The following is a 16,811-nucleotide window of genomic DNA, read 5'->3' as shown; positions in this document are numbered from 1 at the left end:
GGAAAATAAATTATTTTTTGAGTATATCAGCAACAGCAGCAATTCCCTTGAAAACAGTCCCTCTAAAGGCTTGATAACAGCAACTGAAGAGGTGTGAATTATAGATAAGCACCCGTCCTATTTACTTTCACCAACAATGTTTAATTAAACGCAGTTCACACCTTTTCAGTCACTCTAACCACCCTTCAAGATTGTTCCTGCTTGAAAACACAATGGGGAAAATTATTTAGGGGAAAATATGTTTTCTACTTCCTCCTTAAACCTGGAAGGGCAAATAGGTGAGTACACTGTAGCAGCAAAATCAAACTGATCAAAACAATCCTATTTCCCTGGACATGGAGGCGTATCTCCATGTATTTTAGTTTTTGACAATAAAATCCAAATCTAGGACACACCCATTCAAAGTGTTAATTGATACATTACTTTTATAACATTTTTAAAACATTGATTTGCTTTTGGAAAATAACAATTCCTCAAGTCCAAACTCTAAATTAAGCCTTTTCGAATGAGTGTTAAGTTTGGTTTGAGTCTCTACAGCTCAACTAAGTGGCAATATAAAGATAATTAAGACCAAAAATATGATTGTCAATCACTTGTTACACTCTGAAATATGTTTTGTTTGCTACTCTGCTATGGGGTTTAAGGCAATTACTAAGGTAATGTTTCCACCACAAGAAAGTCAGCTATCACCACTGTCCTAACTCAGAGGAAAACTCTTTGTCATATGGGTTGGGCAGTTATCATTGGATTATTATTCATATGTTTTCCTTTGTTAAAATTGTTATCCTTTTAGTATCTTCCACATAAGCTTTCTTCTAGCAAGAGGAACCACGTCTGTCGTTTTCACTGCGGCATCACTGGAGCCTAGGATAGTGCTTGGCACGGGAGAGGAACTTAATAAATATTTAGGAAATGGATTATAAATGCAAAACATGTTCACTGTGGAAAAATCCGAACAGTGCCAAAAGCTATAGAGTAAACAAGAAAAGTACTCCCTACCCTGACTTTTTTTCACTAGTGTTAACACTGGTACCAATCTTTATCCTTCCTTCTGTTTCTCCATGCATATACCATCCTAATGTGTGTGTATTAATATAAATTATTACAGTACAAATTTGTATTTTTTTTATTTAATATAAATGCAATATAAGCATATTTTATATAAAATATATTTATATGTAAATTGAATCATCCTACTAGGCAATTTGTTTTCTTTTTTTATTATTGAATTAAAGTTGATTTACAATGTTGTGTTAGTTTCAGGTGTACAGCAAAGTGATTCAGTTGTATATATATATATACATATATATGTATATATATATGTATATATATATATATATATACACACACATATATATGTATCTTTTTTAGATTCTTTTCTATTATAGGCTATTACAAGATATTGAATATAGTTCCCTGTGCTATAGAGTAGGTCCTTGTTGTTTATCTATTTTATATATAGTAGTGTGTATCTGTTAATCTCAAACTCCTAATTTATCCCTCCCCCCTCAATTTCCCCTTTGGTAACCGCAGGTTAGTTTTCTGTGTCTGTGAGTCTGTTTCTGTTTTGTAAATAAGTTCATTTGTGTCATTTTATTAGATTCCACACATAAGTGATATATGATATGATTTTTGTCTTTCTCTCTCTGACTTACTTCACTTAGTATGATAATCTCTAGGTCCATCCATGTTGCTGCAGGCAATCTGTTTTCTATTTTATTTTTATACTTGGCAAAATATCTTGGTCCTCTTTCCATAAGGCTTTAATGATAAAGTTACACGCTTGTTTACAATTATTTTTCAACTTGAGGATGAGAAGACTTTGGGAGAATCTTCTTAGTTCCTAGTCAGTGGAGGAGTTAATTCTTAGTGGACAAGAGAAAAATAGCATGAATTCCACGTACCCAAATATAATCTGATTCATTCATCTTCCTATGACATTGTTCACAGTTAAAATCTTGGAATAAGAACAAGCCAGGAAAAATTATGAGATCTGGTGATGCCATACCTAATTGAAGCTCTGGTTCATTCATGAGGAATAAATACTTGGATCTACTTGGATTCAGAAGTTAAAAAAGAGGTGATCTCGGGACTACCCTGGTGGTGCAGTGGTTAGGAATCCGCCTGCCAGTTCAGGAAACACGGGTTCCAGCCCTGGTCCGGGAAGATCCCACATGCCGCGGAGCAACTAAGCCCGTGCGCCACAACTACTGAAGCCCATGTGCCTAGGGCCTGTGCTCCACAACAAGAGAAGCCACCACAATGAGAGGCCCGCGCACCACGGCGAGGAGTGGCCCCGGCTCCCCGCGACTAGAGAAAACCCACGCACAGCAATGAAGACCCAATGCAGCCAAAAATAAATAAATAAATAAATTTACTAAAAAAAAAAAAATAGCCTATAAAAAAATAGGTGATCTCCAGTAACAACAAATTATACAAACTCATAAGGCTGACCCCAGGAACAAGGTACAGTCTATGACTCAACAGAAACAGTACATTTAAATATTTAATTTACCTCATATTCTTTCAAACTTCAATGACCATATTTCCATTTTGTTACTGTATAAAATTATCATATTTATTTTAAACTCTGGCAAATTTTCTGAAGAGAAGGAAACAGTAAAACCTAAATGCAGTATATAAAATGCACATCTACAAAGCACATACATATACAGAAATATATTAAAAACAAACCAAAAACTAAACCTAGGCCTCCCACAGAGAAGAACAATTTTTCTCCATCTCCAAGCTAAAATGTTAGTTTCACTAGACATACTGAAATATACAAAGATTTCAGGAACTTTGATTTGGGTGGGAGACTTGAGTGAATTCTAGAATCTATTTGGGTTCAGTTCCTGGCTCTGCCCTCATCTGCTGTGTGAACTTAGGCAACTCGTTTAGCACGGAATACATGCTCATTGTTATTATTTTGTGTCTGTTGTTGTTATCCCCAACTGAAAGCAACAATTTTAATACCATTGTTACAAACTCTTTATAATAGAATTTAAGTCCCAAAGAAAAGACTAGAAAAGAATAAAGAGTGCTTTAAACCTAAGATGAATTTTTAAAAAAGAAAGAAAACGGTACCCATATGAAGTGATGGATGTGTTAATTACCTTGATTGTGGCAATTATTTCACAATATATATTAATGAAATACAGGTCATCTACCTTAAAAATACGCAATTTTTATTTGTCAGTTATACCTCAGTAAAGATGGGGTGATCTCTCTGTAGACCTAGTAGTGTAAAGAAAGCAAAAAGACAATGACAGTAGCCTCTTGGCTACCCTTCATCCTTTGCCTTCTGCAAATTGTAAAGATGAAAAGAACCCGAACTGCCAAGCATACCTGGTGGGTTTAGCTACACATCAGATGTGTCCTACCTTGTCCCTTCCTGTTGATGTCAAGCAGTTAGCCACGAGAGATCAGCAAGTCCGGGTATAAAGGAGGAGTATTCTGCTATCAGATTCAGGATACTTACTGTGACCCCAGAGTTGCCTGGTTTCTCTAATATTTTTGTAATTCCCTGTGCATCCCACACCCCCAGCCTAAAGTACAGGAGCACTAGCACACAGCCTTACCTTCTTTGAGCATGCCCACTTTTAAACACTTCATGAAGCGGCAAGCCTGGCAGGATTTACGTCTGCGCTTTGTGATTTCACATTCATTCGTGGCAGGGCAGCTATATTCTATATTACCTAAAACACAGAGTTTAAGAAAAGAAGCTGTTAGATTTGCAAGACCCAGGCAACCCTAGCATCCCCAAGGCAACACCAACTCTGCTACTCCTGCCGTCCTCCCTCAAAAAAAAGTCAACGGCAGTCATGAGGATGTCACAAATATGAAGCCAGATGCTCGCTATAACCACTGAAGATGCATCAAATAATGAGAAGATATATGGTGAAGCTCTTCAAAAGATTAAGCTTAAAATCAGCCTTTAAAATTATGCTTCATCCACTCATACAAAGTAGCGGTCTTCCAGAATTTGAGGATCCGAAAGAAATTTCCCAGCGGATTATTTCCATAAAAACACCAACATCAAAACCGTATTACAGTACCATCCATCCTGGACTTCTTTTGGTTACTAATGCCCTGATGCATCAGACTTTTTGTCTCTCTGACACTGAACAGTACAAATCTCAATGTGAAAAATGGTCAGCAGGCTAATTTGGGACTGCGCAGTAAGCTCCTTGAGGGCAGGGACTGAAGTTACATGGTTCTCGCTTCATCACTTACCAGAGCCTTACAATACAATTTTACTCTTGGAAAATGTTTACTGATGATGATGATCACCATCATCACCACCATCATCACCATCACCACCATCATCATCACCATCACCACCATCATCACTATCTTCATTACAACCATCATCATCACCATCTTCATTACAACCATCATGACCACCATCATCACCATCATCATCATCATGTTTATTCAATTACTTGCATAATGAATTCCAAACACTCAAGCTGCATGGAAGTGCTATAAATCAAAATAAACTGCTATGAAATTATATTTTTAATATTACAGTCTACATCATTTACGTTAGTAACAACACATTTGAAGTGATAAGGATGTCACCAGAAGATCCAAACTTTAACTTGCAATTTTTCAATTAGTGCCAAAGACTATGTGTGGGAAGTGCTCTGGGGCTGCCTACAGCTTTGTAGAGAAGCTGCCTTTAAAATAAAGCCTCTCTCCCCTATCAGCTCTGTCACATAGTGCTTGAAGGTCTTTCGTTACTTCCTAACCCTTTCCCCTTGTGATTAAGTGCATTAGTATCTTAATGAAAATGCATTCTGTTTATTGCCCTCTTGGGAAGGGGGAGGTCATCACACCAAATGCATAAATTGTCATCAGAGACGGTCCGAGCATAATTGCAATTTTGCTGCTCCATGTTTGCAATACCCAGGGTCCATCCAAGTCCCCTGAAACATGCACAGATTCTAGTAATTAGCATAGAGTCTGCCTGGGACCACAGCATTGATGAAATATTTCAGAGTTAATCACACTTTGTAAACACTGATTTATATTGACTACCTTTCTCCAGACTGATGTCTCCTCATTAAATATCACATTAGTGGATTGCAGGATTGTACAAAGACTCAACTACTCAGCAACTGCTAATTCAACAGGAAGTAATACCTAACCACTCTTAACTACGGAGAACTGGTTAAGTATGCATGGCTTCAAAAAAAAAAAAAAAAAAAAGCCTGTGCATTATAACTTAAGATAATCCTATCAAAATTGACTAAATTAGCATTCTAATTCAGGGTATTTATAATAATAAAAGCACCTACTTTTTAACATAATAGGTGAAATATTAAGAGTAATATTAATTGCATCAACAGAAGCACACACCATCACCTTCCTCAGAGATATTATTGTGTTACTGTATTATTACACTCACAGAAAACCAAGGATAAGTCAAAGGAACCAAACTGGCTGGGTCACGGCTGAGAATAAAAGGATTTAGAATCTGAACTTTAGATGAATGATTTTTCACTGCGATTTTCACTGAAAATTTATTTTGCATCAAGAGAGTGTTGCTAGTCATTTTCTAGGGGTTAATTAGTATTCGACTACCAGATCCTTCCACTCTACATGGCTCTCCTTATACTTATGTAAAAAGAAACCCAAGCCTCTGCTTTCTCAGGAAGAGTGGAACAATAACTAGTTAGAAAGAGAAAAAACAAAATGTTTTCCGAACAGCATTACTTCCCTTTTTTTGTTCCTCAAAAGTCAATACAAAGTCATCATTTGTTCACTTTCTAGTATCAAGGCATGAGCACAAGTTCCCCTGCCCCATCCCTTTTAACCCAGTGCTGGAAACTTCTACTGGGATGACCCAGCATCACACACACACAAAATAATCACCTTCCTTTTCAAACCAGTTCCTCTTCTTCTTTGAACATTATATCCTCATCCTTCGCAACAAGGCCCTTCTGACAGGCCCCTAAATGAGGCCTGTGTGAGCTCACACCTGAACTATGGTAGTTATCGCCTAACTGGGCATTTTGCCTCCGTCCCGTCCCCCTCTAATCCACACTGCATACCACGATCATATTCCTCTTCCTATGACGGCTTTGATCATGTCGTTAAATCAACTTTTAAAAAAATCAATAGATTCCTATGGCCTCTGGAATAAACATAAAATATTCACCTAGCCCACAAAATCCCTGCCCCATGTGACTCTCATCCACTTTTCCAGCAACATTAAAATGATTACCTTATATGAACTTCCTGATGCACCAATTTGATTTATTCAGTTTTTGCTGTGTCCTTCAGACGTCCCTCTGAGGATGATCTATCTTTGCCCCTCTTTTCTTCTTAAAATTACTTCCAAGGCTCAACGTTCAACTCAAATTCCATTCAAATCTTTCATGAAAACTTCTCAAACCACCCTAGCAGAAAATGATTTCTTGGTTCTCATATCTTTTCGGGTACTCTCATCATATACAGACGTGCCAGATTCTTTTATACCTTTTCACGTGCATATTACCCATGAGATGGTCAGATCCTGGAGGCAAGGATTATTGCTTATGTGGAATAGAAATCCTCCACCCAAAAGTAGTATATAAGTAAAATAATACATTTTAAATTACGTGATATTTTTTGGTGTCTCAAGGTCATTTTTCTGAACATCAATTATGATGCTGTCACATAGTACTGTCCACAAGGTCAGGTGAGCTAGATGGCCCATTAGGAAGCAAAATGAAGAACACAAGGAAAACCATTCCACAAATCAAATTAAAAAGAAAAAAAAGTAGAAGAAAATCTAGTTAATTTTTCAAAACCTTACAAAAATACCTTTGACAAAAATGGAAATCCATGGCAAAACCAGGAGAGCTTATCAAGGAGAAAATAGAAAAATACAAAGGTTTCTGGGGAGTTAAGTGTGAAAAGAGAAAAAAAAACAAAACAAAACTGTAAGAAGTTTTAAAGGAAATAAAAGTACATCTTGATATAAATAAGAATAAAAGTAATATAAAATATGAAAATACAGATGGGTGGCACTAAAAGAGCTATTTAATGTTTATCTTATCATAACACTTACTATCATTTACAAAATGGGTGCCCTAAGAATTGGAGCCATGTTGCAGAAAACACTCAGGAGTGATTCAATTATAGCAGCTGAATCTATAGACGCCCCTTCTCTGAATGACTGTCTAAAGATTTTTATATTTCTTCAGAAACAGAAGGGAAATTGTCAAATTGCCATATGAGAGTTTTAGATCACATATAAAGAAGGATTCCAGTTTCCTTTCTAACCACTACATTCTATAATTCTTCAATGACAAAGAGATACGTAAAGGCAGAAGAATTTTTAATAGTGACTTAGGATGAGTTCTTGAGGGCAGAGTTCTGTCTCATTTATAGCTGAATCCTCAACGCTTATCAATAAGCCTACCATTTTGTACACGTGCAGGGCTGGGAAAGAAAGAGGAAGTCCCTGCCTCTTAAGGAATCTACAGTTTTACAGAGGAGACAAGACATGTCAACAAATCACAATACAACTGAGTGTGCAGTGCAACGGTTCTGGATTCAAGTCAGCACCAGACACCCGTGTACACGGATGCATCCCCACAGCTGCTGAGAGTGTGCTTTGGAAAGTCAGTGAATTCTTCACACAGGAGCAAATGATTGAACTGTGCTGTAAAAAATGAATAAATGACTACATTGGGGTAAAGGAATCTTCCCCAAGCTATAGAAAAAAACACCACATTCTTATAAAAATTTCACTGTGAATGGAAAGAAAATACACTGGTCCTGAGTATTTTCATAAATGATAGATTTTCAGCTAAGCATATAGACATGGTTTACGATGAATCTGACATCCTTCTGCCAAATGTTCTGTTTCAATAAATTTGTCTTGACATATATGGAAGATAACCTTGATTTCACTAAGTAACACTGGTTTATACCTTGAAAAACAAATCAACATCATTCTAAAGAACTTCTTGGCTGGAGGAAAACCTCTCTAATTTCCAAGCCCTCCCACTGAGTTCCTTAGTTCATTGTTGTTGGCTGTGATCACCCACCCAACAGTCTTTGATTCATGTCAGAGTCTACAAAGATTCTGCCCTTGAAAAACCTTCCCTGGTGCTTTTTCTATTCAATGAAGAGAGCATTTTATCCTAAAAATATGCTGCCCCAAGCACCTAGGCAACACTGTTACATCTATTTTGATAATGGCTCTAAGACACTCTCCCAATAGACCCTATGATCTCGATGGGGCACTTGTTTTCCTTCGATTCACCAAGAGGAAACAAGGCAAAAATATTTCCAGTAGCAACTGCCGGCTTCTGGAATGTTAACACTGGACAGTCATTCAGGGGAATGCAGAAGTTATTGTTCACAGCCTAGAATTCTCATTTCAGACACGGAGTTTTCTTGGATTATAGCTCGCTATTTTCTGGGCCACGTTTGTTATAAGGCACCAGGGACTGAATTGGGCAGCCGTGGATGACACGACTGGAATTTTCCCAGTTTTGTCAATAGCTGGGGAAATAAGCTCAGCTTCAGAGGGAACCAGATCCACGTGGAAGCTCTGGGTTTTTTAACCAGGCTGACAATCATGATAGAGCAAGTTATAATATCTCTTGGCGTCTTTTCAGAAGGTCCTGGGCTCTGATGACTGACTGCAGAGTCTTCTGTACAATCAGTTTGAGGGCAATATAATCCTCTCACTTACTGCTTAATAGAATCTTGCAGCTAGCTGGTGGATAGACTAACAGGGTGTATGTAAAACTTCAGCCTGGAGCGCCAGTGGATAATTTGTATATTCCTTTCAGTCACTTAATGGACTTTTACAGTTTAGCAGTGAAAGGGCTGAATGATGTAAATTAGCACGGCATCTCAAAATAAAAATATATGTCAAATCTTTACTTCTGACTCACATCTCTTGCACATAGTAATGAAGCATTGGGCTTTATGTAGTTCCCAAGAGCTGTCCTCTTTTTCATACATACAGACATCATAATTTTAAAGCCAATTTGAAAGCATCTGTATATTTCCCCCAATTGTTTTAATTTTATTAACAGAACCAAATGGCTTGGGATGACCCAAGGGCACTCCAAGTGGGGTTTATCCAATTGTTTTCCAACATTAAGTGATTTAAAAATAATGGGATTCGCCTCAGTACACAATTACAGAGCATTAAAAACATGAAGGCAATAATCTGTAGTATTTTTGTTTTAAGTGTCCAAAAGCAGGAAAAAGAAAGAAGGAAAACCCTCTCTTTACTGTATGGTAGTAAAGGTTTTTCCATACAGTGATACAACTTCCCTTTCTTTCCTTTTCTTCTCTTTTTTGTGTTTAAAGCTCCTTTGTTTCTAGCTCCTTTCTCCTCATTCTACCTGAAATAGAAAATAACAGTATCTATAGCCGGGATTATATAATGTGAGATAATAACTCATTACATACCTGTGGCAAAAAAAAAGTCATAATTCTATCAATGCATATTTAAGTAAAGGATGCTATTTTATTTTCAAAGAACGCACCCAAAGTTAGACTTCAAAATAAGTTACTTAGGGACGCTATATCTCTTCCCAGAAGAATGCTCTGAATACTTTTTGAAACTTCTTTCAAACTGCCACTAGAGTTATTTCAAAGCTATAAAGCAGAGAGGGGAAGGAATCAAATGACACTTTGCTCATACTCACCCAAAATATCTGACTGGCCAAATACAAGACACGATGCCGAACGACGGTTGTCTATTACGAAATGTTAAATCTCCCCTCAAAGGTCCAAGAACTGCCATCACTGAAGATATTTCAAGAATCTGCCTCAAGTTCTCAACGAAGATGCCCCAGACTATGACAAGGAATGGCAGCCCCAGGCAACCGAGGGGACCCCACCCACTTGCGAGCTCTAAGACGTGGCAGATGGAGGAGGTGGGGGAAGAGGGCCACGTCCGGTTAACAGGCACACCGGGCTCTCAGCAGAGCAATTTCCTACACAGGGTTATGCCAGAGCCTCACATTCTTTGCCTTTTGGCTGCCCCTCTAACCCTCTACAAAATGAGGTGGGAGACAGGCGGGTCTAGAAAAGGTCACTTGATATTTGGTTCTTTCAGGTTCTACTGGATTAAATTCTGATCATCACAAAAGCAATTTACAAGAGCCCTAAAAGTATGTGGGCACAAATGACTGCCTTTTCACAGTGAAGATCAGGCCTTGCTCCCAAATGCGAGTGGATGATGCTTTGCCTTTAAGGGAAAAAGATCAGGAAAAAACCCACAAGCAGGCAGGTTTATTTATTTTTTATTTTTTTTTATTTTTTGGCCGTACCACACAGCTTGTGGGATCTTAGTTCCCTGACCAGGGATTGAACCCTGGCCCCCCAGCAGTGAAGGCTCAGAGTCCTAACCACTGGACCGCCAGGGAATTCTCCAAGCAGGCAGGTTTATAAATCCTAGTGACTGGAGACTAAACCACAGACTCTGGTTTCATCCTCCAGCCATCTGTGTTGGGAGGGCCATTGAGCCTACAGTGGGTACCAGCATTGACTGCCTCCATGCAAATACATGTATCTAATCACAAGATTACATTTCCCCATTGTATTCAGTGAACAATGATTTAGCAGGAAAACAATGCTGTACAATGGGGAGGAATTATTTAGTCTTAATTTTTTTCCAATTTAAATAAGACATACCCTGCCTCAGTTTCCCCCAAACTTGTAAACATGGCCACTCCTTTATTGCTTTCATTGCACAACTGTTAACACTGAGCACGGTGCATGTTCATCTCAAAGAGAAGTTGGGGAAAAGTTCTTGTGTGCCCATGTATATCCATCCTTAGCATACGGCCTTGCATATGGGTCAGGAAAACGTCTGAGGATGAATAAGTGAGGGAAGAAGGAGAAAGGAAGCGGCAGATCTCAGTTCAAATTCCAGCTCTGCACTTTCTTAGCTGTCAGAACTCAAACCGGTCACTTCACCTTCATACTCCCAGTTTGCTTACGTACAAAAGAGGAATCATCACTCCTGCTTTATAACATTGTAAGCATTACATGGAATATAGGTATTAAAATCATATACAGTTTTGTTCTCCCTTCTGAGAAGAAAGGGAAGAAACACTGTAAGATTTTCATCGACGATGAAACATTATGAAATACTCTGACTCAAAGACCTAAGCGTGGAGTTTGGGAATAGTATAAAAACAGTCTTCTGCAGATTTATGCAAGAGTGTGAGAATGAATATGCCATTCACCCAGAGAACTGGAGAGAGGATTTTGTCTTGCCAACAACTCTCGTGTACACAGCTATAGTTTACAGATACCAGGAGGAGAGGAAGAAGTGTAATAACTCAAGTCATTTTTTAAAGCACCAAATTGTCTACGAAGTGAATTTCCAAGACATCAACCACCTCTCCTCATGAACATTTCCTGTCACTTCCCTGGAGCTTGTTAAACTGCCCATCACTGGGTGTAATCTGATTATAATTGAGGGCAAAGCATTTGCAAAGCTCTTCAAAATCTCACCCCAGCCTTATCTCTTGCCGCAGTTCCAGGTCAATCCCTACCCCTATCCCAAGTCCACCCCCTTGTCTGACACCCACGCTGAATTACTTCCAGTTTCTAGAAAGCAGCATTGTCTTTCCTGCTGGTCCTAGATGTGCTTCTTTTATCATTTCTTCAATGAAGCTCTCCCAGGGCCCACAAGACTGGGGTCCAGGGGTCTGTATGGGTATAACTAGTTCATCTCGCACTTACCTTCAAGCGAACTTTTCTCCTAGCCTTTAAGGCACTTTATTACATGTGTCTAGTGAATTGCCCACCTCTTGTCCCAACTGTACAACTGTCTGTTCCTTGAGGACGGGGACTTACTCCCCTGGAGTCCCCAGCAGAACGTTTCATTACCCGTCCACTTGATTTTTACTGATCCTATTTCTCATTCCTTCATTTTAATGTTTAGCTCCAAAGTACGCATAAAAATAAACTAGGTACAGTCAATTAGACAGAGCATAACTGATAGCAGCCCACCAATAATATACCATTTGTCATAAAGCAACACAGATTTTTAGGCTATTAGACTTAGAACAAATCCCAAATTCCAGTAGGTTCAGGCTCCTGGTTTTATGTAGACCTGAAAGAGGTGGATGGGTACTGACTTATCTATGATCACTCAACCCTCTTTACAAGGATAAGTGCTAGTTAATTGCAGAAAAGAGACTAAAACTCAAATTCCTGACAACCAGCCCAATGCTCTTTCAATGCACCTGTTAAAACTTACATACCAACACCTCTAATAAACACTAAGAGTGTGGAGCACTCTTCTATGTGCTCTACATCTATGAACCCCCATTTTGCAGATGAGAGAATTAAGGCACAGAGAGAAGAGGTAACATGCCCAGAATTACACAGCTTACAAGCGCCAGAGCTAGGATTGAAACCCAGGCACTCTGGATCCAAGTCTCTCCTCTTAACTAAGATGCAATGTCGCCTGACTCTAATCTCCAAAAGAAATTAAGTGAGTGCTGTAACTGAGTGTTGTTTAGAACAGAAATGAAAACTGAAATCGTTATCTCCTGAGAGGGTGCTTTGTGTAGCTGTTGTTGTTGCTGCTACTGTTGCTGGTTGCAAAGGAAATTTTGATGCCTGGGAATGTGGTAGGATAGGGTGGATCTTGGCATTGTCATTTGCTGTTGTCAGACTTGTGGTGCAAGACCAGCTGTGGGAGAGGATAGGGTTGCTCTTGGAGAAGGGAATTCCTCAACACCTCAAAAAGAAATCCCTCAACTTGTCTCTGTACCACTATGGTTTGTGACCAGTTTAAGTCCACAGAAACCAAACAAACCGTGTCACCAAAGCAACAGGTGTCAGGTTGTACACATGTATTTTATAGATCCCCAAACACAGCTATTGTTCATGATCGGAAAAAACTCAAGAATCCAGAATCGGCAGGGTGTGCTTTGAAATGCATTTAAAAGGGAGTAACAGTATACAATCAAAAATGCTTACTGATGAAAATGATGGAGAATACAAATCTCTCTCATCAAGGTATGCAGAAATTTAACGTTTTTAGCTTTGACAATGACATCTTCTTGGAAAGGGCTACTGCTCTTTTGCAGTGTAGAAAACATCCCCTATGTGATGTGTGCAGACACTTCATCTTTGCCTTTAAGCTCCTATGGTATAGGGATCGTGTCACGGTCTTCATAAAAGAGCTCAAAAACGACCACTGCCACCTGAAAGGTGTTATATCTGAGCTAACCGTAACTCCCCAAATTTGCTGTGCTCAGGATCCAACTCCAATTCTTATGTGTTCTTTCTCTACTTAGAAATTTTAAACAGCCTTGATATGAGTCTGCCTGTGTCTCTTTAAACATACAATTAAAAAAAAAAAAGCTCTGTTAACATAATACTCTTGGTGAAAGGAAGAAATGCTAATTAAGTCTAATGCAGCCACTCCATTTGGATAGAAAGTTTCAATGTGCGCATTTTGCAGTGGCAATTACCGAATGGTACAGTAAGTCCGTATGACAAGTGTGGAGGCATTAGGATCCTACCCTATGTGACAAAAACAAATGACTCAAAGAGGAATTTGACTTCATGCCAATCTTGAGATTTTCCTTCTACCTTAAACAAGTCAAAACAAGCATACCCTTTCCTAATACTGCCCCTAAGTGCTTTGTTCTTGAATGCTACCAGTGTGCCCAGAACTCCTAAGAGACATTGGTATTAGATTCTTCCTTCCGGATCAAGTTCACGTATTCAACAAGTGTCTACCTATGTCCTCCAAAGCTGGTATGGATTTGGGGAAATCCTGCTTGACACAAGTGATGGTAATTGATCTATATTTAAACTGTAGAATGTGATATAACTGTGATTACAAGATGCTAGAGTCAAATGGGTTCAAGTCCCAGTTCTATCATTTTCTGTCTGAGTTGGGGCAAACTTTTAAACCTGGAGTTACTTTCTTTGTAAATGAAGTGGTCATGGGACCTAGCAGTTGATACCTCATGGGGTTGCTGTGTGAAGCAAGTGAGATCGTGTATTGAAGGTACTGAGCAGAGTGCCTCATACAGAGTGAGCCTTGATTATCAACCATCATCACAACAGGGTAACGATACTCAGGAGCGGGATGCAGAAGAAGAGCCAAGAGGGACTTGCGAAGGGCCCGGTGCTGGGCCTCAGCCCAGAAATGAGGAAATGCTGGGCAGAGAATTCCTCCTGGCCGGCACTAGGAAGCCAAAAGGCTAGGAGCGTAGTAGGTCTGTTAAATCAATAGGCACCATTAGGAGAAGCATAAGCCAACGTTCAAAAAGGAGTAATGACTAGTCACCCCAAGAGTCAGGGGACGCCAACAAGGCTGCCAGCTGGATTTAGAGTAAAACAGAGAAGCTCAGAGGAGAACCAGTAAAGCTCGGACCGTGTAGCGTGTGTGCCTGAAGATTCTCCTCTCGGAAAGAAAACCTGGGCACCTAAACTGTCTGCTCTGACAGGGTGGTCAGCAAAGGACCTGACGTCTCCTCAGGGAGGAAAAGTACAGAGGGAAACTTAGCAGGGGAGAGTGGGGGGCTTCTTCCTGTTGGATGATGATCCAGGGGAGGCAGGGTCAGGATTCCTCTTCCTGGAAACACTTAATTCTTACCCCTTTATAAAACAGCAGGGGTCCACAAGCTTTTTCTTAAAGGCCCAGATAGCCAAGAGTTCAGCTTTGCAGGTCCTTCAGTGTCTGGTACAACTCCTGTAGAAGCAGGAGAGAAGCCACAGACAACGCAAGAATCGGTGCGGCTGTGTTCCAATAGAACTTTCTTTAGCAAAGTGGATTTGGCCCCCAGGGCCTTGGTTTACTGATCTTGGGTCTAAAACATGTGGACAAAAGGCTGCAATGATAAGAAATACTTTACAATCTCTTATCCATCATTTCCTCTTTTTTTTTTTTTTCTCACAACCCTGTAAAGTAGCTTCTTGTAAGTTAGGTTCAGATATTAAAAAAGAAATCTCAGTAAACTGAGACGAACAGGTGGCAGGATGAGTTGGAGGGCTTTTGCTTGAAATATTTGTAAAATTTGAAATTGTTATCCACGTAAAACATAGTCTGAGGACTCTGGGGACAGCGAGGGTGTTCCAGAAGCAAGGAAGCAGTGCAGACGCTTTGGAAGCGAGGGAAAAAAAATACAGGCGCAGTCAAGGACAAAATCTTGGGCTAGATTCGTTCCTTTGAAGATTCTTGTACTTGCCTCTGATCTTCCTCAAATGGAAACTATGTTAATAGTATGCGCTGAAAGAAAATGGGTATCAGAATGCAGATGTAGGGTATGCTTTCAGATTCACGCTAAAGCATTCAGATCTCAAGCTCTAAATTTTAAATTAATCCAGATTTTCTTGTACTAAATTCTCTTGTTTTCTTTCTAGGATGACTCAGTGATGCCCTTCTAAAAAAAAAAAACATATAAAAATATGGCTGTTTCTTTAAACTTTTTCAAACCAAAATAAAACAAGAGTTAATTCCAAAGAATATAATTTTTTCCTATAAACATCCAGATGCATTCATATAATCACTTAAAAGAAAAAAAAAACTCCTTCTGACTAGTATTCATCATAAGAAAAAAAAAATTGATTCTGAGCTGCGTTCTATTGTGGTCACAACGTTTAGTAAGTGGACAGGAGAAGAAATAAGCCTCTTCCCTCCTGAAATCAAGAACGAAAGAGTCTGGGAAGTGTTATCAGCGGTGAGTGTACACTTTTAGGATCAACCTAAGACCAGCAACTAAAAATCTAGTAGCAAAATGAGTGTCAGCAGATAAAATCCAAGGGAACTGAGACAGAAAACTGATATGGTGGTACTGAAGGGCTGAACTCTCAAACTTTATATTTAGGGGATTTCAGAAAATGAATGATAAAAAATTAGATATTTTTAAGACTTACTTCTGCTGCCTCCTTTTTACAAACCTTTAATATCATCTAATCATCACTGAAAATATTAATTCTCCTTTTTTATTATATTTTAACAACTTAATGGAAAAATTTGCCCATGAACTAAAATCTCTTACGAAAAATTCAGTCCAAAATTATTCAATGCTTGAAAAGCTTTTAAAATATACAAGGCAGGGTAATGAGGGGGTTAAGAGAAGAGGCTCTGGGTTCAGACTGAGACCCAACTGTGTCTGGGCAATTTCTTCTCTGTGCCTCTCTGTGAACTTTATAGAAGTTCCACATCTATAAATAATATAGTAATATTATAATGGTAGTATCTGCTTTAACGCAATGGTGGAAGAATTAAATAAGATAATTAATGTAAAGCACTTAGAATAATGTGTGGCACATTTTAAAAACAAATATATTCATTATTATTATGACAAATTAACAAATTCTTCATCTATTACTGGTATAAAGGCATTGTATTCAATTCAAGAGGATGAAACCAACTATTTACATTGTCCACCTATGTAATTACTTATGGATAAGCATTGGCAGGTGAAAGATTAGAACTTCAAATTTGAGAAACATCCAGAACGCCTCAAAAATATTTAAACATTCACATCATACTCATTATTAGAATGGCCATTATTAAAAAAAAAAAAGAAAGAAAGAAAATAAGCATTGGAGAGGATACAGAGAAATTAGAACCCTCATTCACTGTTGGTGGGGGTGCAAAATGGTGCAGCCTCTATAGAAAAAAATATGGAAGGTCCTCAAAAAATTAAAAATAGAACTGCCATATGATCCAGTAATCCCACCTCTGGGTATTTTATCCAAAAAATTGAAAGCAGGATCTCGAAGAGATATTTGTACACCCATGCTTATTGCAGCATTAGTCACAATAACCAAGAGGCAGAAACAACCTAATGTCCATTGAT

General features: G+C 38.7%; 1 protein-coding gene across 1 annotated transcript in view; it reads right to left on the bottom strand.

Annotated features, from left to right (window-relative positions):
- LOC130708096 (uncharacterized) overlaps positions 1 to 16,811 on the bottom strand; it is a 312,771-nt gene that overhangs the window by 155,999 nt on the left and 139,961 nt on the right. Inside the window, 1 exon segment of the mRNA XM_057545243.1 lies at positions 3,582 to 3,698. Within this exon segment, the coding sequence (XP_057401226.1) occupies positions 3,582 to 3,698 (117 nt within the window).

Source organism: Balaenoptera acutorostrata, chromosome 1, assembly GCF_949987535.1.
Source record: "Balaenoptera acutorostrata chromosome 1, mBalAcu1.1, whole genome shotgun sequence".
Classification (NCBI taxonomy): domain Eukaryota; kingdom Metazoa; phylum Chordata; class Mammalia; order Artiodactyla; family Balaenopteridae; genus Balaenoptera; species Balaenoptera acutorostrata.
Note: the sequence above shows the minus strand (reverse complement) of the source record. Positions and strands in the feature narration are given on the sequence as shown.